General features: G+C 51.9%; 1 protein-coding gene across 3 annotated transcripts in view; it reads right to left on the reverse strand.

Moving 5' to 3' along the window:
- Positions 1-566: 566 nt before the first annotated feature.
- The window catches only part of NKAIN1 (sodium/potassium transporting ATPase interacting 1), a 45,703-nt gene continuing 23,984 nt past the window's right edge, over positions 567-22,285 (reverse strand). For 2 of the 3 annotated variants that reach the window (XM_020882777.2, XM_070459072.1), the window contains exons 2-7: positions 7,543-7,680; positions 5,122-5,202; positions 3,700-3,897; positions 3,296-3,356; positions 2,681-2,762; positions 567-2,539 (exon numbers count right to left, since the gene is read on the reverse strand). In XM_020882777.2, the coding sequence (XP_020738436.1) occupies positions 2,530-2,539; positions 2,681-2,762; positions 3,296-3,356; positions 3,700-3,897; positions 5,122-5,202; positions 7,543-7,680 (570 nt within the window). In that variant the 3' untranslated portion in view covers positions 567-2,529. Of the gene's footprint in view, positions 2,540-2,680; positions 2,763-3,295; positions 3,357-3,699; positions 3,914-5,121; positions 5,203-7,542; positions 7,681-22,285 lie in introns of those variants that run through there. The other variant, XM_070459071.1, reaches the window with a different exon arrangement.

A 22,285-nucleotide genomic window follows, 5' to 3' on the forward strand; every position in this document is an offset into this window, starting at 1 on the left:
AAAAATTGACTATCTTTGGAAAGATATGGAAAATAGGTGAAGAGTACAAAGCACCCTGAAACTTTCTGAATTCTGCACCATATATATGTATTACTTATTTACACACAAAAATAAATGTTTAAAATTCAAAAGACTGATTCTTGTGGTATGGTCAGAAAAAGAGCCAGGATGTCCCAGTTGGGAGACAGGAATCTGTGTCTAAAGCACTGTCTGCCAGTTTATTCCAAGTCAGGAACTGAATCGTCAGAAGAGGGCAGAGCCAAGATGCCAATGATATTTGAAAGCATAATCTTAAAATGCACTTAATCAGAAAAATAGAAAGCTCTCTAAGGGATTGTGAAGCCAGGTTTGGAAACCACTGATCTAATTCCCTCTGTGCATTTTATGGATCAGGAAAGACAGGGAGGATCATTTGCCCAAAGCCACACAGCCAGCCAGAGGCACAGGCCAGTGTCCCAGGAATGTTTGATCATGACAATGGCATAGGTTCCCAACCTCTGCCCACCCTTCATACAAAGACTTTTCCCTTAGAAGACCCTGCGGACTCATGGGCAGGAGGACAGGAAGAGAGAAGAAAACACCGTCTTTAATCAACCCACCTGCACAAAAACCAGGGCAACACTCCCTGCCTTGCAAGGTCCCAGTGAGACAAAAAGCTGGTCTCCTTGAGAAAAAAAACCATCTTATAAAAACAAAAGGCTTCAAAGCACCAGTGGCTAAACCCGCTGAGTAGAAAAGGGGTTCAGGGGGAGATGACAGCTGGCTGGGGGTGGGAGAAGAGAGGGCTGGAGGCAGAAGTTGGCCCAGAGGCAGAGCAGCAGCCAGGCCGGAGGGAACCGTCACCCTCTTGAGCTGCACCGGTAGCTGATCGGGCTGACCTCAGGTTCTGCAGTGACCAGAGAAATGCCCAGGGCTGGCCCTTCAGCAGAGACCTGCACATGAGATACTGGGGTGGGATCCGAGTTCAGGATATCTCGGCCTGAGACAGGAGGGGATGGCGGATCAGAGTGTGGACAGCGAGGAATGGTCTCCATGGAGGGGCTCAGGTGTACAACCGTCTGTACTTCCATCTGGTTCCCCCAGGCCTCCCACCCTCCTTCGCAAGCCAGGGCTCCTCCTGTTTCACAAACTGGAAGCTGAGGCCCGATCCTCCTGCCCTCAGATTCACCAGCCAGCACACGGGATGCAGGGTCCTCAGAGGTGTCTGAGGAGGGAGGTGAGGAGACTGAGCCCTTATGTCGACTTGCTCTTAAGGAAGAGTGCTGGCCCTCCAAAACCCCCTCCCCGATGGCACCCCCCTCCATTCTGCCTCTCCGGAACAACTTCTGGGCTTGTTAGAGGGTGCTTCTGGACACCGGCGCGATCATGAACTCTGGTGATCTTTCAACACTGGTGACCAGGAAGCACAGATGAGCCCTTTTCTATGCTGGAGCCACTGATCTTTCATCAGATGAAGTGGATGGCGTCCTTAGAGGTTGGCAGAGTTGCTGAGGGGGTGAGGGGTCATGTGTGCAGCAGGCTCAGGTACCTGTGAGGGAGTGGGGCAATGGGGTCATGTCCCGCCTTTGGTAGAGAAAGCTCGAAAGCTTTGCCAAGGGTGGGCAGAGGCTGAGTCTAAGAAGGCTTCCCTGTAGGTCAGGCTGAATGCAGGGCTCTGGGATCCGTCCATCCCATTCCCAACAAGAGAACGGGTATATTGCTTTAAGAGAGGCGTTGGCAAGTGGTGGCGGTGGTATGTGAGCATGGTGTATGTCATATGGTTTCTAGAGTGTCCAAGTTGGAAGGGAGCTTGGAAATGGAATTCAGAGACTGGACACTGGATTTTGGAGTCTGAAACTACAGATGATATACTGTGTTCAAGTCCTGCCTCCACCAAAAACGCAGCTGTGTGACCTCAAGTAAATCGCTTTACATCTCTGGGACTCAGTTTCCATATCTGCAAAATGGGGATTATAGTAAAATCCCAGTACAGTCCAGGGAATTGAGAGTCAAATGAAAAGGCTAGAAAGAGCTCCATTTACTAAGGGATTATTTTAATTATTTGAGGCGAGAAGCTAAGGCCCAGAGAAGACAAGGGCTTTGCCAGATGTCACACAGAGTTAGTGATGGAGCTGCGATTAGAACCCAGGACTCCTCCTCTTCATAGTTCGGGGGAACTTTCCCCAGGGCTGGTGAATAAATGTGGTGAGATGGTGTGTGTGTTTCTCCTGCCCTCTCCCTCTGGACAGGGGACAGGATGCTGGGGGAAGAAGGGAGAAAGGGGAGTCTGGAGAAGGGCGGGGGTGGGGTGTGGGGTCGCCCGCACACGTCAAGGCCGAGGTTAAAAAAAATACAAACCCCGCGATTCTCCCCGCCCCACCCCTCAAGTCCAGGCTGCTAAGGGCCAAGTCCAAGTCGGCTTCAGACCCAGATCCCGCCGGCTCAGGCTGCAGTCAGTCAGGGAGCCGCCAGGGGGCGCGCCTGCCATCTTGGCCAGAGCTCGCGGCAGCGGCGGTCAGTCTAGCCGTGGGGGTGGGCGTGGGGCAAACGCTACCCAGACCTGCAAGAAAACAAAAATCGATTAGGGAAGCGGACCTCTGAAGAGGGAGGCGGAGAGATCCGCCTGCTCCCCCCTCCCCTTCTTTCTCCTACGCTAATGCCGGGGTCCCTCCACCCCACACGGCTCCGCGCCATGACCCACGTGTACAGGGGCTGCAGTTGTAAATGCGACGTCTTCTGGGGCGCCTGGTATCCGTAGGAGTCAAAACCGCCGATGAAATCGACTGCGGAAGGGGAGATGGCACGTGGTTAGAGATGGGCCTGCGGAGAGGCGAGGTGATGGGAGGCAGGGTCCTGAAAGGGAGGAATCTGAGACCAGATCCAGTACAGGGCCTGAGGGGTTGAGCTTTGCTGTAGCATCTCGAGGGACCGGCCAAGGCCTGAGATAGAGAGCTGGAGCGTAGATGCGGAGGGCTGTCGTTTAAGGAGGAGGCTGAGGGTTGGGGGTGGGGGAACTCGAGCAGGGAGGCAAGACCTTCCGAAGGGTGGGAGTAGGACGAACTGGGAATGGGTGGTGCTTGACAGGAGTGGGGCTGTGGACCCCTCCGAGGGGACAGGACGGGGCCTAAGGGGCGGGTAGTGGGGCAGGGCCTTGGCTTGGGGACCGGGACGTCTGGTCCTCATCCGGAATGGGCCGGCTATGCAGATCCCCACCCAGCCTACTGTCTCTTCTTCCCCAGGGCTCCCTCCCGCTTGGGCCCCTGTCCAGGGTGCTGTCGGTGTGGGGTCCCCACTTCCCTAGGGGCTCCGCACTCACAGCTGTCCTCCTCTTCCAGGAATACTTTGCTCACGTAGCAGGCGAACACGAAGCCGAACAGCTGCGGGAGGACACAGCATCAGAAAGGGAGGGAGGAGTGGGAAGCTCTTTCTTCAACCCCTGCCCGGCCATGCCCACCCTGGCTGGAGGGGCCAAATGTGCTGAGAGGAAGGCAAACCCGTTAACAACTTCAAGTTTAATGACTGTGCCTTAAACTTAATACCCTTAGTTCTGTTCTCTGTTTTGGGTGTGACTTTGAACAAGTAATTATTTTACCTCTTTGCTTCTCCAGTTGGACCTGGGAGATATCTTACTGGCTTGTTAAGAGGAAAGAGGGTTATGTAACTTTGTGTGTGTGAAGTGCCAAGGGCAGGGTTGGGATGGGCAGGGGGACAGAAACTCACAGCCAAAAAGATCTGCAGGGCACTGCTAAGTGCTTCAATGTAAGGATAGTCGAGCAGGCAGCCGGTGACTGAGATGACATGATGGTCCTCCAGGGCCAGGCGGGAGTTCAGGACAGGTGTCACCAGGCAGCCTGGCCCATTCTCCATCCACCAGGAGCGGTGCAGGGATGTGTTGAAGGTCATGATGAAGTCCCGGTCCTAGGGGCAGAGGGGCCTAGGATACTGAGCTGGGGGGAGGGTGGAGATCCTTCCAGGCGCCAGGTTTACTTCACACCTGGGTTATAACAGCTTCCCTTCCTGGCGTGATTTGTGAGGTTATGGTCTGTATATGCAAGTCTAGAGTTGGCCAGTAGGTGGCGCTAGATGATCATGCCGGGCTGCTACAGCCCCGCAGGAGCCTCAGAATTTCAGGGCTGGAAAGGATATTAATGGTGATTGGTTTCCCTTCTCCAGCTGTTAGTGAAATCCCCAACACAGACCTTCTTCACAGCTCACTCAAGCTCTCCACTGCCCCCTGTGTGTGACCCCGGGCAAACCTCTCCTCTCTTTAGTCCTTGGTTTCCTCTTTTGAAAGAGGAGAAGAAGGCCATTTCCTTCCTTTTGAAATGGCCTAGATCAGTTCTTACCCGCATGTGCATCTATGTGTTCATCCATTCACTCATATGGTCCATAACAAATATTCACTGCATACTGACTGGGCGCCAAGCACTGAGATGTGCGATCTCCCTCCGAAACTACATGAAACTGGAATTTCTATTAACTGCACTTACTAGATGAGGAAACATGCTCAGAGAGAGTAAGCCACCTGCCCAGGGTCACACAGCTAGGAAATGTTTAAGCTGGGGTTTAAATCTAGCAGAAGTAGGAAGCCAAGTGCTCTCATTCATATATTTTGCCTCCTTTCTTTTTAAAACTAGGAGCTGTGCCCTCTGGGTTTGTTCTTGAAGTTAAATACTCCCTCTTTCTTCAACAGTTCTTCATGTGACATGGTCGGTTCAGTTTTTCCAGAATAGACTCTACCCTCTCTTTCTCATCTGAAAAATATCTATCAGAATTGGACTCAAATCTTTGCAGTCTAGGCCATACAAAGCATGTTGTATTTTCACCTCTTTTGCACTGAACATGTGTGGAGCCTAAGAGAAGTTTTCTGGATCATAATATATTGATGGTTTCTTCTGAGACTGTGATCAACTGGAACCCCAACCCATCTTCATCAGACTGCCCTTCAGCTTCATCATTTGTTTTTGAGAAGTACAGAGGAGGCCAAAAATGAAAACGTAGGGGTGGGGGGGGAGCACAGATTACTCCAATGTGTAGAGAGCGTTCTCTTTAAGAGATGACACTCCAGACCCACACCACAGGAGCCCTCGGGGCAGGGGATGCCAGGCTTTGCCCTCTGACAATGCCAGGCCCGAGGCTTACCTGGGACAGCTGTCCAACCTCCAAATAGAAGCAGATGATAAATGCATTCCAGCCAACCCAGAGCACCAGCCAGGCTGCATACTGGGGAAAGCAAAAGGGGGGGGGGGGTCGTCAGGGCGGGGCCTGGGGGAGTGGAGAGGGGGCGGGTCAGTGGACCAAAGAGACCTCTGCAGGGGAAACTATGACAACGCCTCACTCAGACAGCACTTCTCAGTTTATAAATCATCTTCCAACCAGGCTCCCTTATGAGAGCCCTGCAGGGAATGCACTGTCTTTGTCTTTAAAGCTAAGCTAAGGCTCAGAGAGGAGATTTGCTTTTTCCAAGATCACACAGCTAGGAAGAGGTAGGGCTGGCATGCAAACCCAAGTTCTCTGGTAGGTAATCCTAGCCACTCTGGGAAAGTGAAAGTGAAGTTGCTCAGTCGTGTCCGACTCTTTGCAGCCCTATGGACTGTAGCCTACCATGTTCCTCCATCCATGGGATTTTCCAGGTAAGAGTACTGGAGTGGGTTGCCATTTCCTTCTCCAGAGGATCTTCCCGACCCAGGGAATCGAACCCGGGTCTCCCGCATTGTAGGCAGACGCATTACTGCCTGAGCCACCGTGGAAGCCTGCAGAGAACCGCAGACGCCAACCAGACGGCATCCCTCACGTGGCAAAGATGGCCTCCCTCACGTGGCAAAGACGGCCTCCCACACGTGGCAAAGATGGCATCCCACACGTGGCAAAGGCGGCATCCCTCACGTGGCAAAGGCGGCATCCCTTACGTGGCAAAGACGAAATCCCACACGTGGCAAAGAATTAGGGAGGAGCTCGATGTTGCCGTTTAGTCTCTAAGTCATGTCTGACTCTTTTGTGACCCCATGGTCTGTAGCCTCCCAGGCTCCTCTGTCCATGGGATTTTTCAAGAATGCTGGAGTGGGTTGCCATTTCCTCCTCCAGGGGATTTTCCCAACCCAGGGATCGAACCCACCTCTCTTACATATTTTGCATTGGCAGGTGGGCTCTTTTACCACTGAGCCAGCTGGGAAGCCCGAGGAGCTGGATGATTTCCACCCAAATCCTATGCCTGTGATTCTAATGGCGGCCTCCTGGCAGAAGTGCTGTTTACAGAGGTGCCTGGGGCGTTCCTGAGGACTGGAGAGAAGAGTCCTCTTAGGTGAGGGAGCGCTTTGGAAGGGCCCTGTTCACCTCTGGAACTGAGCCTGTGGGAGGTGGGGAAACTCACCCTAGAATGAGGGTGCGTGGGCTCAGGGGTGGGAGAGGCATGAGATTACATGTCATCGGTATTTGAGGTGTCTGGCATTTATGAAGCAAACCTACCAAAGAGCCTCTTCCTTCAAGAGACGTGTGTGAATGGGTCACTGAGGAAGAGCAGCAGATGAGGATGAGACTAGCTGAAAACAGGAGTTTGGACCTATTTTGGACCAGGGCTTGGAAGAGGAAGTAGGCGGAGGGAGCCAGGGATACAGAGCATTCCTGGGACTGGGCGCAGGAGGCACTGGCCTCAAAATCACACAAGCCTCTCGACCACATGCTTGATGAACATCAGAGGACAGGAGCCAAGCCTTCCTGAAGCGACTTGAGAAACCAGACCAGACCAAAAGCATCTCACACGGACCAACTGGGGCAGTGTGGGGATGCAGCAGGAGCCTTCGCTCTGGAAGCGATGCTCTAACCCTGCCACTTATTAGCTGTGTGACTTAAGGAGGCCTCGTCACCTTTCTGAGCCTCATGTCCTCATCTGGAAAATGAAGACAGTAAGATATACCTCGCAGGGCTGTCATAAAGGTAAGTGAAGCTAGTGAAACTCTTGGCATGTGTCTGGCACATGGGAAAGTGAAGTATGAAAGTGAAAGTTGCTCAGTTGTGTCTGACTCTTTGCAACCCCATGGACAGTCCACGGAATTCTCCAGGCCAGAATACTAGAATGGGTAGCCTATCCCTTCTCCAGCAGATCTTCCCAACCCAGGGATCGAACCCAGATCTCCTGCATTGCAGGCAGATTCCTGACCAGCTGAGCCACAAGGGAAGCCCAAGAATACTGGAGTGGGTAGCCTATCCCTTCTACAGGGGATCTTCCCAACCCAGGAATCAAACCGGGATCTCCTGCATTGCAGGCGGATTCTTTACCAACTGAGCTATCAGGAAAGCTCTGGCACATGAGAGGCACTCACTCAATGATACATCTGGTTAATAGTTGGACTTTTCTGTAGAAAATTCTTTAGGAAAGTACTAATCTTGTCTCCACTGAGCAAAGAAGCACTGGGATTTGGATATCACCAGCCAGGCTGGAGCCAAGACTCAGGCAGGGGTCTAGGTGCCCTGGGTTGGGGGACAGCTCTGGCTGGAGAATGAGGTAGAAATGGATGGGGATGAGAAAGAAGGAGTTGGTTTGGGGAGGGGCCGAGTGAGCCATACCAGGATGAGGTACCGGGAGCGGTACTGCACGGTGCCAAAGATGCCCAGGATAACTGCCATGATGTGCAGGAAGTTGGCAAGGATTGGAGCCCACTGGTAGCCCAGGAAGTCAAAGATCTGCCGCTCCAGCGCAGCCACCTGTGGGAAAGAGCAGGCTGAGGCCACATCACACCCTAAAGGAGGAAGACGGGGACTCCTCCTCAGCCTTGTGGAGCAGGGGACACCAGTTACCAGGGTGATGAGGCACCATGACCTGACTCTACACACGCCTCAAGGCCACCCCAGCCCTGTAGGACCCAAGGGGATGCTGGGAGGTGAGGACAAATTGGTGAGGATGCGAGGGGGATGGAGCCCTGGTGATCACTTTGGGGTGGGCTAGTGGGAGACGGGAGCCAGGGTTCAGAACACCTTCCATCCTGCCAAGAAGCCTCCCCACCTGGCACCTGTAGCTCCCCTGGGGGGTGGGTCTCAGCCAGTGGAGTCAGGATTCAGACTGGCTCCCCCAGCACTGGTCTAGGGATGAGCCATGGCCCTAGAGGGCCCAGGGGAGCCTGTAGGACTGAGTCTCCTCTTTTAAGGACCCCTCTCTGGAGGTTGTCCTGGCCCAGGGGACCCACGGGCTGCAGAGAAAGGGATTTTTCCCCCCCTCTTTCTCCTCCTGCTTCCACACTAACTTTGTGCTCCTTGGCAGTGCCTGCCCACACAAATGCTTGTGTTCGGTCATATGACTTGCTTCATTCAATGAGATTTGAGCAAAGAGGAAGCAGGTGAAAAAGCTTGAAAAACGGCGGTGCATTAGAGCTTGCCCACTTTTTACACTTGTAACATAGAGAACACCTTTTGAAAGAGCTCAGGCTGACCTTCAGGAGGACAAGAGGGCACGGGGAAAAGAGCCAAGGCATCTGAACTGACAGCGAGTCAAGCATTAACACACATGAGTGAGGCCATCCTAGATCACTCAGATGCTAGCCAACCCACCAATACATGTCACTAGACCAAAGAACCTCCAGCTGACCCACAGAATCGTGAGCTAAATCAAGTGGCTGTTTTATTTTTTGTTTTTATTGCTATTTTTGAATTTTCAGCCACGTCGTGCAGCTTGTGGGATCTTAGTTCCCTGAATCAGGGATTAAACCTGGGCCCATGGCAGTCAAAGCCCTGAGTCCTAACCACTGGACTGCCAGGGAACTCCCTAAAATGGTTGTTTTTGCACCATTACATTTTGGAGGGACTTGTTATGCAGCAGGAGGTAACTGATATAGGACTCGATCAACAGTCCCTTTCCAGTAGCCCCTGATTCAACCTTTCAGCTGATACACTTAGGAACAAAGATCCCAAGGATACCAATGGTTATTGACCATCCCATATCCCTCCTTCTGTTGACAGAACCTATCTCTTTGTTTTGGAAACTGCCTCCCAGACCCTCAGTCCATGCACTAATTTCTGCGGTGGGCTTGGGACCCAAGTCTAACTAAATAAGCAGCACACAGTGATCTGCTCAGGGAAGGACTCTCTCTGCGCTCTGCCCCTGAGAGTTGCCTGGATAGTTGCTGGGCATCAGGACAGAGATGCTGCCTGTCCACCAAGATACCTGGATGGGTGTAGTGTCAGCTGAGAGCTCCTGGGAACTGTCTTTGCCAGCAGGCCGCTTGAGGAGGAAGCCAGAGCTAAGGGACAGAGTGAGGAAAGAAGAGTGAACATGCCAAGGGGAGGGTCTGAGGATCTAGCCACGACTAAACGAGTTCTCCCTCCTTGTACTGATTTCTGTCACTTATATCCAAGAGTCCTGACTACATAGAAGGGGAGAGAAGAGAGTCTGTCTAGGTAGGGAGAGAAGATCCTAGTAAAATAAGATCCCAGAAGGCTTTTTCTGGCCAGGAGGCAGGAGGAGGTGGAGGTGATGGTACCACACAGATGGTAAAGCTTGGGCAGAGGCCCAGGAAGCTGCAGGCCCAACCCTGGCATCCATTGACCTGGCACCGGCCTGCCTCTTGCTGGTGACTCCCCTCCCAGCGCTCTGCAGGTTGTAAAGAGCTTTCCAAGTTCATCTCTCATTGGATACTTCTTGGCAGAAAGGCACCGCTGAGATCATTACCTCAGAGGAAAGCAACAATGAGGCTCAGAGAGAGGAAGTGACTTGCCCAAGGTCACACAGCAGGTTGGTGGCAGAGCCAGGCAGACATTTTGCCTTTCTCTGCCTTCTGTCCCATCTTAGCACCAACACGCCACCTTTCCCGGTTGGCACTGGCTCGGGAGTTTAGACATGTGGTTTCTGGTTGAGGTTCTAACACTGACTCCTGGTTTACTTGGGCAGACTACCTTCTCTGTGGGTCTTGGGCTCCTCTTCCATATACAAAGGCTGCCAGGCTAAATAAGGGCCCTTCTGGTCTTGAATCCAGTGGCCTGCTCCCAAAGCTCCTGCCCCAATTCTGTTCTCCTTTCTACCCTGACTCTGCAAGGCTCTGAGGAGCACTGGTGGTTTGAGGTCCAGCTGGGTGCTCTAGACTCAGCTGGCATGGGATCCTAGAAATGAGGTTGTGACAGGGTTGCTCAGGCTCATAGTGTAGCTGGGGAGACACCCTGCCTGGACACAACTACCTAAACCTGACATCACCCACACCCCCACTCTGGCCCTTGCTCAAAACCCTTGTGTTCTCAGGGACCTCACTGATGGAGTGAGCAGCAGTCAACTCAGGTTCAAAGTGCAGTTCTGCTGTGTGACTCAGGACAAATTACTTCCCCTCACTGAGCCTATTTCTTTAATTATAAATGGGGAAGACAGTAATTCCCCTAGGAAGTTGTGAGGATATGGAGACATCACATAAACTATTAGACTTAATATATGGGAGTTAATTAACAGAAGACCTAACAGTCAAAGCTTCTTAGTTGGGCTTTGAAGGCTGCTAGGATCTGGCTCAATTCTTTATTCCGGGTCAGTTTCTGCCCCCAAGCAGCTGAAATAACAGTTGAGGTTCCACTATCATTTCCCTTTTCCTATACCCAAGTCCTCATTTTTCAAAATATAGCACAATTTTCTCCTTCCCTAGCAAGACTTCCTGCCTGGCCCAAAGGGATCTCTCTTTCCACTGAATATGGAACACTAGCTGTCCAACACTCACCCACTCATTCATCAAAACCCCATCCACATCCATTTGTTCATCCCTCCGACATCTGACATGCCCTCATCCATCCAGGGCCCATCATTTATTTATTCACAGAACGTTTAGTCTGTGTCAGGCCCCGTGCTGACGCGGCGATGCTGAAGTGAATATGTTGTAGCCCCTGCCCTTTGGGAACTCAGAGCCTAGGCAGGGAGATGGATGGAAAACCGGACGTTACAGACCATTGTGATCAGCGTGATAACCCAGGCCTGAATGATGCTGCCTCTTCTGCTGAAGGTGAGTGCAGAGATCAACTTAAATAAATAAAAATTTTAATTGAGATTCCACATCTTATATATAATCCCAATTCTAAAGTTGTTGTTTTTTACTCGAAAACTGAGTCAAAATACTCCAGAACTCCTGCTTCCGCAGCACTGATAGGCAACTAATTAACAACCAAAGATAAGAACAAAAAACAGGAGGAGTATCTCCCCCATCTGGTTGCACTAGCTTAGAAACACTAGTCTGAGGACTGCAGTAGGTGTAAATCATAACTGGCCTTGGAGTGTCCTTTTTCCTTTGATGAGAGGACGTGTGTGGTGTGGAGACAGCAGCAACCTATCCCTTTACAAAAAGTTCAAGTGCACATTTAGTGAGAGGGAAAAAATGACTTTGGGGAGATTTTGACCTGGCCAGCCTACAGGCCAGACACAAGCTGGCTTCTTGGGTCTCCCTCCTCCGTGAGCCGGCACGAGGCTTCTGTGGGCAAGTGCTGCAGCCTCCTGCCAGACTTCCTGACAGAGGGAGGCTGCCGACCACCTCTCTGGAATGCTTTTTCTAAAGCAGATTTTGCTTGAGTCACTCTGTCGTCCATGCAGCCCAGAGAGCCTGGGGTAGTCCCTACGGCCTCTGGGCCAGCCAACTCATGGGTCACCAGGACCCCAGACAAGCAGGATGAGAGCCCTAACCAGTCCCAGAAGGACAGAAGAGATCCAGACTCCTCAGCCCCACAGCCCTGGTCTGGATTTGTCAGTGCCCACAGAGTAAGTCCCACTTTCCTGCCCGTCAGTCCTCTCTGCCCTTGATCTGAATGCCCCTCTGTGCCGCTTCCTGACCCAGACCCCCGCAGCCCCGTTTCACGAGCCCTTCCACACCAGTGAGTGTCTCTCTGGCCTCAGAGCCTTTTCTAAGGGGTCCCCCACCCCCTACACATTGCACCCAAGGACCCTGCTTCTCTGGAGCCTTCTCAGTGACTCTGTTTCTCTTCTTTCATCTCCTGTTCCTCGGGCCCAAAGGTGGGATCCTGGGGTCCCCACACTGCCTGGCAGAACTGTCCCACCCTCATCCACGGCTGGATCCATCATCCACTCCAGGTCAGGTCCGTTCCTTAAAGACGATTCCTTGATCCCTGCATCATCCTGGTTGACTCTAACATTGGAGGGGGGCCACCTCCTCCAGCACCTCAACCTCTCAGCCCCTCAAGTCCTCGCCCCTGACCCAGGCTTCCATCCCTCCTTGTCCACAGCCACCTCTTGGGCTGGGTCATCACCTGTAACTGCCATGCTTTCCAAAGTCACCGATTTCTGAGCCTCTCTCAGGCCGCCCCAGCTTCTTTCCACAGCCTTCATGATGACGAGCCCAGCCCAGGGTGCCGGGTCCCCAGCCCTCCCCTCACTTCCATTCCCCACTTCACATCCCAGCTCAGCCTGCTGGGATCACAGGATCCCTCACTTCACCATCAGCTTCGCCTGCAACCCAAACTCTCATACTCCTGCTTCTTCATCACGAATGTCAGGAAAAGCCCACTCCTGGACAAACCCAATTAATAGTTTTCTTAGTTCTTGAAAAGCAGCCAACCATTGCTGCAGTCACTCCCCGGGGCAGACTGGGGCCCCTAGAGATCTGGAATCTTCAACTCCAAGAAGCTCCCCAGGGAACTCACTCTCCCTGATGATATTCAGGTCTTCTCGCTGTCCTCCACCTCCTGGGTGTCCTTCACCCCTACTCTGGGTGAAGACCTGGTCTCCTTCACCCCCATCTACTATACTTGAGGCTCCATTCCGCCTCCCACCCAAGGCCAATGCCTCCTCCTGCACTCAGAACTCTGTCCTCTACCTTCTCAGGAGCCCACATCATCCACAATTTCTTTTCTTGTAAACTCAACTTCTTCCCCTGCCCGGGATCCTTCCTACTGGCTCCTAAACATGCTCAAATCTCTTCAGTTAAAAAAAAACAACAACCACTTTTCCCCTCCAGCGAATGCCTTATCTATCCCAACAGTTCTCACATCCAAAGTTGATTAAAGGTCTTCACATCCTTCCTGCAACTCACTCTCCCACGCACCTGCTATAACAATTTGGTCCAGAAATTAGGAGCAGAGCCTGCTGCCACTGGTTTTTCTACAACTCTGGGCAAGTCACTGAACCTCCCTGTACCTCAGTTTCCTCACCAACAAAATGGGTATGTTTCACAGTATCTCCCTCATCTGATCTTGAGGAGAGTCAGCACCATGTAAAATTATATTCCGTTACAGAACTCCCCGCTCCACCGCTTAATTTTTTTCCGTGGCATTTTTCACTGACTAACGTACTACTTACTGCTTATTTACCGTCTCCTGCATTAGACAGTGAATTCAATGAGAGTGGGGATGTCCACTGCTGTATTTTCAGCGGTGAGAGCCATACATGGCACACACATCCTCCACTTCTCAGGCCTGACTGCGGTGCAGCCCAGCCCCTCTTCATACCCCATGTGTCCCAGCAAATGTGTGCCCTGACTTCCTGCCAGCTTCAGTCCTTTAAGCCTCCAGCCCCTTTATAACCAAGCACCCACTGGATGGTTCATCATGAACTTAATATGCCCAAACCCGGTCCATTTCCAGGGATGTGGGTCCCATGAGGTGTCCAGCTGCATGAGCTAGAAAGTTAAGCTTTAGGTCCTAGTCTCTTGCTCACCTGCATGCCCAGCCTGTCATCGAGTCCCGGCTCTCTGATCTTCTGAATCTCTCACATCTGGCCATTTTCCTCCCTCTCCCCTCTCTCACCTGGCCGATTGCAATACCAGCCCCCAGGCCACTTCAAACCTAACCCACCCTTCTTTCCAGAGTGAAGCCTCCACCAGGCTCCCCTGCTGCCCCTCCCCTGGCCCTGAGCGCCCCACCCCCATCCCTGATTATTTATTTATCGGGTAGCTGCCAGCTGAGGGGGATGCAGTTGCCATGGGAACCTTCAGCCCTTGCCTCTGTTCTCAGTAGGATGCTCTTGTCTGTCTAGACGCCAACCCCAGGAGCCCAACATTAGGTGGGGGGCTGGGGGTTGAGGGGTGAAGAATGAATAATGCAGATGGGCCCACCCCGGCCCCAGAAAACTAGCTGGGGGAGAGGGCTAAGCCTGGGGCCACAGAACCCCATCAGAAGCCTCTTGTGCCCAATCCCTTGCCAGCCAGTTCTGCAAGTCAACCACTTTTTGCCCCAAATTATAGCTATGTCACCAGGGGACTTAGATACAGAAGTCAGGTTGTCTGGGGAGACAATGAGGAACAGGACCCTGAAGTTTCTGGAGTGTAGTTTGGTCCAACCTGGTCTCCTTTACTGACTTCATATTATTCATTTTTTTCCTTCACTGACTTTAGTTCACAGAGAGGCTGAGGCGAGAAGAGCTCACCACTGGGGGCTCTAGGCAGACCAGAGTTCCATTCCCAGATCAGTCCCTGACTCACTGGGTGACCTTGGGCAAGTTACTCCCCCTTTCTGAGCCAGCTCACTGGGAAAATGCCCTGAGGATTCCGGACAGTGCATGTGAAGCTCTAAAGCGGGTGCCTGGTACACAGTTGGTGCTTAGGACATGGCAGCAGCCTTAGATGCATCCCCAAACCCAAGCCCCCCTTTTCCCAATGGATTTCTGAGGCAGCTGACAAAATTAAAGTCGACTCAGCTCCTCATCCGTGAAATGAGGTAGTGGGACTGAAGCCACAGATGGCAGAGCTGGAAGGACCCCTGGAGACCCGCTGGTCCAACCCCCCATTAGAGAGGTGAGCAAACTGCCAGCAGACAAGGGCAGGGACTTGTCTAAGGGGAGGGTCTTCTCTCTTTCTCTGAGCTCTGTCTCAGAGCTCAGGGATGGATCCCCTCTCCAGGGTCCATCTGGCATCCATAGCCATTTGAGCATGAGTTGAAATAAACACCCAGCAAGAGATTAAAAAGAGTGCAGTCAGTGGAGACCAGGTAGTCTCTGGCAGGGTCGGGAAGATGGGCCTAAAAGGGACTCAATTCATCCGACAAGTATTTCTTGAGCACCTACTATGTGCCAGGCAAATGCAGGATATATGGTGATAAGCAAGCTAGCGTGGCTTTGGCCTCAGAGAATTCAAGCCTAGAGACCAGATACCACAGTCCTCTGGGAGCTGAGGATAGAGGCTTCTCTGCCTGGTTTCCCACCCACTGTGTGTAGTGACTTGAGGGGAATTCCTCCAACCTGTAACACACACTCTCTCTCCCTTTCTTTGCCAGGGCTCTCGCAGCCCTCTGCCTCTCTCTGGCCCAGTCTGGATCCTCCTGGAAAATGTCCAAGGCTATCACTGTTAAGTGAGAAGACAAAAAAAAAAAAAAGAGCTGCAGAACAATATGATTCCATTTATGTTTAAAAAAAAAAAACAAAAAGAAGACAGATACAAGATGTGTGTGACTGTAAATGCCGAATCGAGAGCCAGGGAAACATACAACAAATGGTTATGAAAAGTTCTCCCTAGGGAGCGGGAAAGGGGAGACTTTTACTTTTAAATACACAACACTTTTGGATTTCTGAGATGTTTTACAACAAAGCTACAATCTTTTTAAAAGTTAAGAGAAAATGTTGTAAGATGTTGTTGATTCATCGCAAGACTATGTGAAGAGCACCTGGCTGGCTCAGGATCTGAGATCTCCTGTGACGGGAACGTGCTTTGGGACCTAGGGCAAAACTCCTCTGAGCCTCAGTTCTCATCTGCACTATGGGGGCCGCTCCGGCTCCAGGTTTCTCTCCAGGCCTGCTGTTGCTGCAGCCTACCTGCCTGCAGGGGTGCTGGCCTTGGGATCCTGGGACCCCTGCTCAGAGCCTCACGGCTCTTTTTCCCTAGAAGACGGTTTTGCCAGTCCCTGGTACAACCTGTCTCTCTAGGTTCTGCCTGGGTCATCACAGCCCTGCCTCCCCTTGCCTGACTATACCCAGACCCACCACCACCCCTTCTCCAGGTGCCAGCAGCCCTCTCCCCAGAGCCCTAGTGTGGCCACCTTGTTATGAAGGTTCCCCTCTTACACGGCAGGCTCCGAGCGGTCTCCTTGAGTCTCCACAAGTGTTCCAGACAGGATGTGGCAGAGCTAAGATCTGAGTTATCTCTATCTCCACTGCTCTTTCTACCCGCCAGACTTCTGTCCAGACAGCCAAGGGGATATGAAGGGACAGAGCAGACGTGGGGACAGAATCTGCTCTGCTCTGATGAGCCACCCAGCCCAGCCTCCTATGGGCAGTGAAGTAACAGCTGATGTTTATTAACTTCCAACTAGTGCCAAGCACTGTTCTGAGCACTTCACATCTGTTCATTCATTCATTCTGCCAACAGTTCTTGAGTGGCTTTTGTGGGCTTAGCGCTGAGAGCTCAGTCCTGAGTCCACAGGGCCCAGATCCTTTCCTCACTGGATGAGAAACCTTCCCCTCCTTGGGACAGATACCAGAACACCCGGCCCAGGCCAGGGAGCAGGGGAAGCCGGAGAGGGCAAGAAGAGAAGAAGCTCTTTCCCACAAGAAAACTAGGGGCTTTGCTGGTGGTTCAGGGGTTAGGACTCTGCGCTTTCACAGCCGAGGGCCCAGGTTCAATCCCTGATTGGGGAACTAAGATCCCACAAGCTGTGCAGTGTGGATGAAAAAACAAAACAAAATACAAAGAAACCTCCCACCAAAACTAAACTAACCTCTCCCAATGGGTCTTAGAATTGTACAGCCACTTATTGAGTACCTACTGTATACAGCCCCTCATGCTCGGGTCACATCGCTCTCTACCTTTTCTTGTACGCCACGTGGCTTGCAGGCCAGCGGGGAGTCCTAACCACTGGACAGGTCAGGAAGTCCCAGGTCACATCTCTTATTCTGACCTCTACTGATAGATGAGGAAACTGAGGCTCAGGGAAGCCAAGGGGCTTACCCAGGGTCACACGGAAGAGCGGAGTCTGCACATGTCTGCTGGGGTGGAGCCCTTACAGAACCCCACCACGTGGTTCTTGGAGACTGAGATACTCACTCCTACAATCCCACACCTTCTGCTCTCGAGGGGTAACCTCTCCCCCCCCCCCCCCCAGTGCTGCGCCCTCTTCCTCAAGACAGCTCCCCAGCCTCCAAGCCCCCAGACTGCCATCTGTCCGTCCTCACGCCCCCCTGCTGTGGCCCAGCCCCCTACCTCATCTGGGCCTGGAGGAGCCAGGGAGCAGCTGGTCACTACCTTCCGCATAATTAGCCCTTGGAGACCACACTTAGAGTAGTTAGAGAGGCCTTGGACTGTCTCAGTGGGCTGATCTGGCCAGTCCTGGACTATCCTGAGGCAGCGGCTGGGGTTTGGCCTCTGTCTCCATGGCAACCCCATCCCCTCATCCCAGTGACTGCTGACCTATCCCCAGCTGGGGGGCTCCTCAGGCCCCTTCTGGGCAGATCTATCCCCCTATACCTCTGAGCCGGTAGCTACATAAGAACAACAGGCCTTGAAGAGGCCTAATTGGCATACATCTACATTAATTTGCATAAACCTTGGGCCTAGCAGTCCAGGGTGATACCAAGGTCAGTCTAAAATCAAAGGGTCCTTTTATCTCATGGGGCGCCTAACTCTCCTCATCAACCATCTGGTCCAAACTCACAGGCGCCATGGTGAGAGGTGGCATGGACAGTGCAGAAAAGGACCTTCAGACCAGTGACTCAGTCTGAGTCTCCTCCTCTGTAGAATGGGCACAAGGTGCCTATTTGACAGCAGTGTTGAGAAAATCAAGGGGTATTCTAGATTCCCAGTGGTAAAGAACCCACCTGCCAATGCAGAAGATATAAGAGATGTGGGTTCACCCCTGGATGGGGAAGATCCCCTGGAGGAGAGCATGGCAACCAACTCCAGTTTTCTTGCCTGGAGAATCCCAGGACAGAAGAGACTGGCAGACTAGTCCAAAGGGTTGAAAAGAGTTGGACATGACTGAAGCGACTTAGCGTGCACACACATTTGTAAACTCATTCCCAAGTCCAGGCCTTGCCCCACTCCTCCAACCTCCAACCTCCAATCCTGGCACTCTGCTTTCTGCTTGTGGGCATACCCTTCTTTACAGGCCCAGGAAAGCCCACGAGCCTGCCCTCCCCCAGAAGGCTCCTCCTACCAGGCCCTCCCTATCCCTAATTTCTGGGTCTTGGCAAGAGTGAATTAGATGCTGTAGGCTACCAGCTTTGGCCTTTCAGCAACAACACCTCTGGGCTTTGACCTGGTTGGTGCACAGCTGGGAAGCAGGGCAGTAAAGGGCATCTGGCCTGGCCCTGGCCCCTGGCACCGCCACTCCAGTGTACCTTGGGAAAACCATGCAAGGCAGTTCAGGACATGCTCTGGAGTCACACTGCCTGGGTTTATCTGCCATATGAGCCTGAGTCTCCCCATCTGTAAATGGGGATATCAAGTCTCTGCACTTCTTGGACTTGTGAAAATGAAATGAGATAATGTATATCAAGTGCCGGATAATCAGCACTCCAAAAATGTTAACTATTATTATTAAAATAATGACAGTAATAAGAAAGAAAGTTGAGGCCACCAGGAGGGTTAAAGAAGGGTTTACAGAGGAGGTGATACTTAAATTCGGCCTTGGACTTCCCCGGTGGTCCAGTGGTGCTGGTTTGATTCCTGGTCCGGGAAGAACCCACAAGCCCGTGCACCACAACTTAAGAGTAACCCTAACTCGCCACAACCAGAGAAAGCATTCGCACAGCAACAAAGACCCAGCACAGCCAAAAATAAAATACATAATAAATTAAAAAAAAAATAAAATAAATATGGTCTTGGACTTAAAAACAACTGCAAATCTTCCGGATATCCCTTAAAAGGACACACAGTAAATTATGACATCTCCCTAAGATGAAAGCAACACAGACATTACAATAGGGGGTGGAAAGAGGGTCAAGCTGTGTGGTGTGAAAAGGCTGCAGAACCACCTGAGAAGTATGATCCTTTTTCTCTTTCTTTCGGCTATGCCGAGAGGCATGAGAGATCTTAGTTCCCGACCAGGGATCAAACCTGTGCCCCCTGCAGTGGAAGCTCAGAGGCCTAACTACTGAACCACCAGGGAATTCCCAGCAGGATACAAATTTTGGGCAGAAGAAAGAAAAAGAATCATCAAACTATCATCAAACTGTTAACTCTGGAGACTGGAACTGGAGGGGGGTCTTTGAGAGTCCACTAGAGAGATTTCTGTAAGGTTGCTACATTGATGAGCAATGTTTTTAAAAGAAAATAAAATAAAGAAGAAATTACCAGGGGATAAATGAGCATGGGCAACCCCCGCCCCGCCCCCGCCGCCCCCGAGGTGTGGGTGGGGTGATCAACCATCCCGATTGGCCTGGGGCTGTGGAGTTTCTCCCAGATCCAGCACTTGAGGGAATAAACCCCAAAGTCCCAGGTAAACTGGAACAAGTTAGTCACCCCAGACGTGGAAGGGTGTGGACCACTTGAGGGCCTGGAGCAGCTCTGCATGGATGAAGTGAGAGTGGCAGGGTGGGAACAGCTGCAGCTAGGCCTCAGACCCAGAGCTTTATCCCACTGGCTGCAGGAGCCAGGCAAGGTTTGAGTAGGGTTAGCCAGGGCTTCCCTGATGGCTCAGATGATAAAGAATCTGCCTGCAATGCCAGGGACTCAGGTATGATCCCTGGATTGGGAAGATCCCCTGGAAAAGGGAATGGCAACCCACTCCAGTATTCTTGCCTGGAGGATTCCATGGACAGAGGGAGAATCCATGGATGGATGCCTCAAGCATGGGGCTCCCTGACTGGGGAAGGGGGCTAGAGATGGGCAATCTGATGGAGACATCGAGGCCTTCTTCAGATGGCTGAAGGCAGGAGCCAGAATCCCTCTCCCTCCTAGGGCACCCACCTTCTTGGAGATGCCCCCTCTACCTCTCCCATTCCCATGTCCAAACGGTCAGCACATTGCCAGTGCCATTCCTCAGCAGGCCCCGGAATGGGGAGTGAAGAAGGCCTGGAAGGAGGGCGCCCTCCAGAGAGAAACTGGGGAGTGGGGGAAGACAACCCAGACAGAGAAGAACCCACCATAAACCAGGCTCTCCCAGGACATGGCTGCTATAGACAAATGGACATTTGGATAAATATAAAGGTGATTAATCAGATTCCCCCCATTAAGTACAATGAACGATACCATATTATTAAGTCAAAAACTCACAGTAGAAAGCACATTAATGAAGCTGGCACTTAGGCAGTAAGAATTAATTAATTAGCGAGGTGTAGAGGATCTCAGGAGTGGCTATGACAAGGGAAGTGAGGTAGCAAAGATCAGAAGGTTGACGAAAACAATCAGGAGTCAACATCTGCCCAGGAGGGGACTGAGAACAGAGCCTAGGAGTTATCAGCCCAGGCTCTGGATGGAGTCCGAGCTGTCACTTAACAAGCTGTGGGATCTGGGAAAGTCATTTCCCTGAGCCTCAGTTTCCTCATCTGTAAAATGGGAATACTACTGTTACTAATAACCACTTCCTGGGGCTGTGAGAATTCAATGACATAATGTGAATAAAGGACTTTGCATATAGTAAGTGCTCAATAAATTATCGTTAATTGGACAAGTCACTTTTCCCCTCGGGATCTTAATTTGTCACTGGCAAAAAGGGCATAAAGTCCTATCTTTGTCACAGAGAACCCAGGGGATGAAAATAAGAACGCAACCATGAAAGCAATTGCTAAACTCTAATATGCTTTTTAAACTGTGAAATACTCTACCCACATCTCTTATTATGAGGGTAATTATGAAGTCTTTAAGGCTTCCCCGGTGGCTCAGCTGGTAAAGAATCCGCCTGCAATGTGGGAGACCTGGCTTTGATCCCTCGGTTGGGAAGACCCCCTGGAGAAGGGAACAGCTACCCACTCCAATATCCTGGCCTGGAGAACTCCATGGACTATTCCATGGGGTTGCAGAGTCAGACACGACTCAGTGACTTTCACTATGAAGTCTTTGGTTTCATCCCAAGGCCAGACTCTTGCAGCTTGACTCCAGAGAAGCTATTCAGTGTAGTGGTTAAAAGTGTGGTCTAGAAGCCAGACTGTCTGGGTTTAAATCTCACCTTCAACACTTCCTAGCTGTGTGATCATCAGCAAGTCACTTAACCCCTCTGCGCTTTAATGTCTTCATCTGTAAAATGAAGATAATAATAACAGAACCTATTTCATGGGGCTGTCCTGAGGCCTAAATGAGGGAACATGTGTAAAACACTCAGAACACTTGCTGGCCCTCAGCTATAGGTGAAGCCATGTTAATGGCACTGTGATTATTACTCATGGTGTAGGCTCCAGGACCCCACAGTTCAGAGGACTCCTGTTCTGAAGGCCAGGAGACCACAGTCGTCCAGATGTGCAGGTTCCTTTAAGGCACTCTCCCTGATTCCCCTGACCCTCCCACCTCCACCCCGCTCCCCTCCCCCACCACCACACCCCATCCAGTCCAGCAACTGCCTGGCTGGGTCTGGCCCCTTGCTCCAACCTTGATCTCCTCACTCACTCACCAAGCATTCGTGGACACTGACTCTGCACCAGGCCTGCACTGGCTGCTCAGAAGATTGACTCCAAGTGTCTGCGTAGCGAGAGGCCCAGAGAAAAAAGCAAGGCCTCCGCTCCAGGGACTTGCCCTGTACACGCGGCCTGATGTCCATGTCATTGACTCCTCTCACTCCTGAGAAGTGTCATTTTACGCTTGTGGACACTGTGGTGCAGGGAGCAAAGTCACAGACCCCGGGCACAGAGCAGGATCCAAACACACGCAGTGGGCTCCAGAGCCTGCACACCACCCCGCTCTCTCCATCAGCTCCTCTGGTCCACGCACAGCATCAGCACCGCTGTTGCTATGCCTCCCCCAAATGCTGAAGCCGGTGCCCTCCCAGAGGATCCACCAGGGCCACAGAGGCTGCTGAGACGGGTTGTGTTCAGACTCCTCGTTTGCTAGCCGTGTGATGTCCAGCGAGTCTGAACCTCCTAAGCCTCAGTTCCCTTATCTACAAATAGGAAAAGAATTAAAATCTGCCTTTCAGAGTTGACATTAGCGGATAGAAAGCCTCGCACAGAAGGTGCGCCCAACAGATGCCATTCTCTGTTCTCCTCTGAGTCCAGTCCTTCCACCCACCTCACCCTCACTTTTGTAGATGGTGTTCTGATCTGCTGAAGTTTTCTCACCCCTTCAGTGAAGGTTTCTTTCATTCTCTCCCGAGGCTTTTCTGCAACCCTCCTGCTATCACCTCAAGTGGGTGGCCTGCCTGCCTTCACAGGACCCCTGCAAATCTCCATGTCAAGTGCGCTATCCCAGGGCTCCCTCAAAACGCTCCCTTGAAGTTGACCCAGTGCTCCCTCTGAGTCAGCCTGGCTGAGTCAGCCTTTGAGAGTGGG

This window comes from Odocoileus virginianus, chromosome 30, assembly GCF_023699985.2.
Source record: "Odocoileus virginianus isolate 20LAN1187 ecotype Illinois chromosome 30, Ovbor_1.2, whole genome shotgun sequence".
In the NCBI taxonomy this organism is placed as follows: Eukaryota; Metazoa; Chordata; class Mammalia; order Artiodactyla; family Cervidae; genus Odocoileus; species Odocoileus virginianus.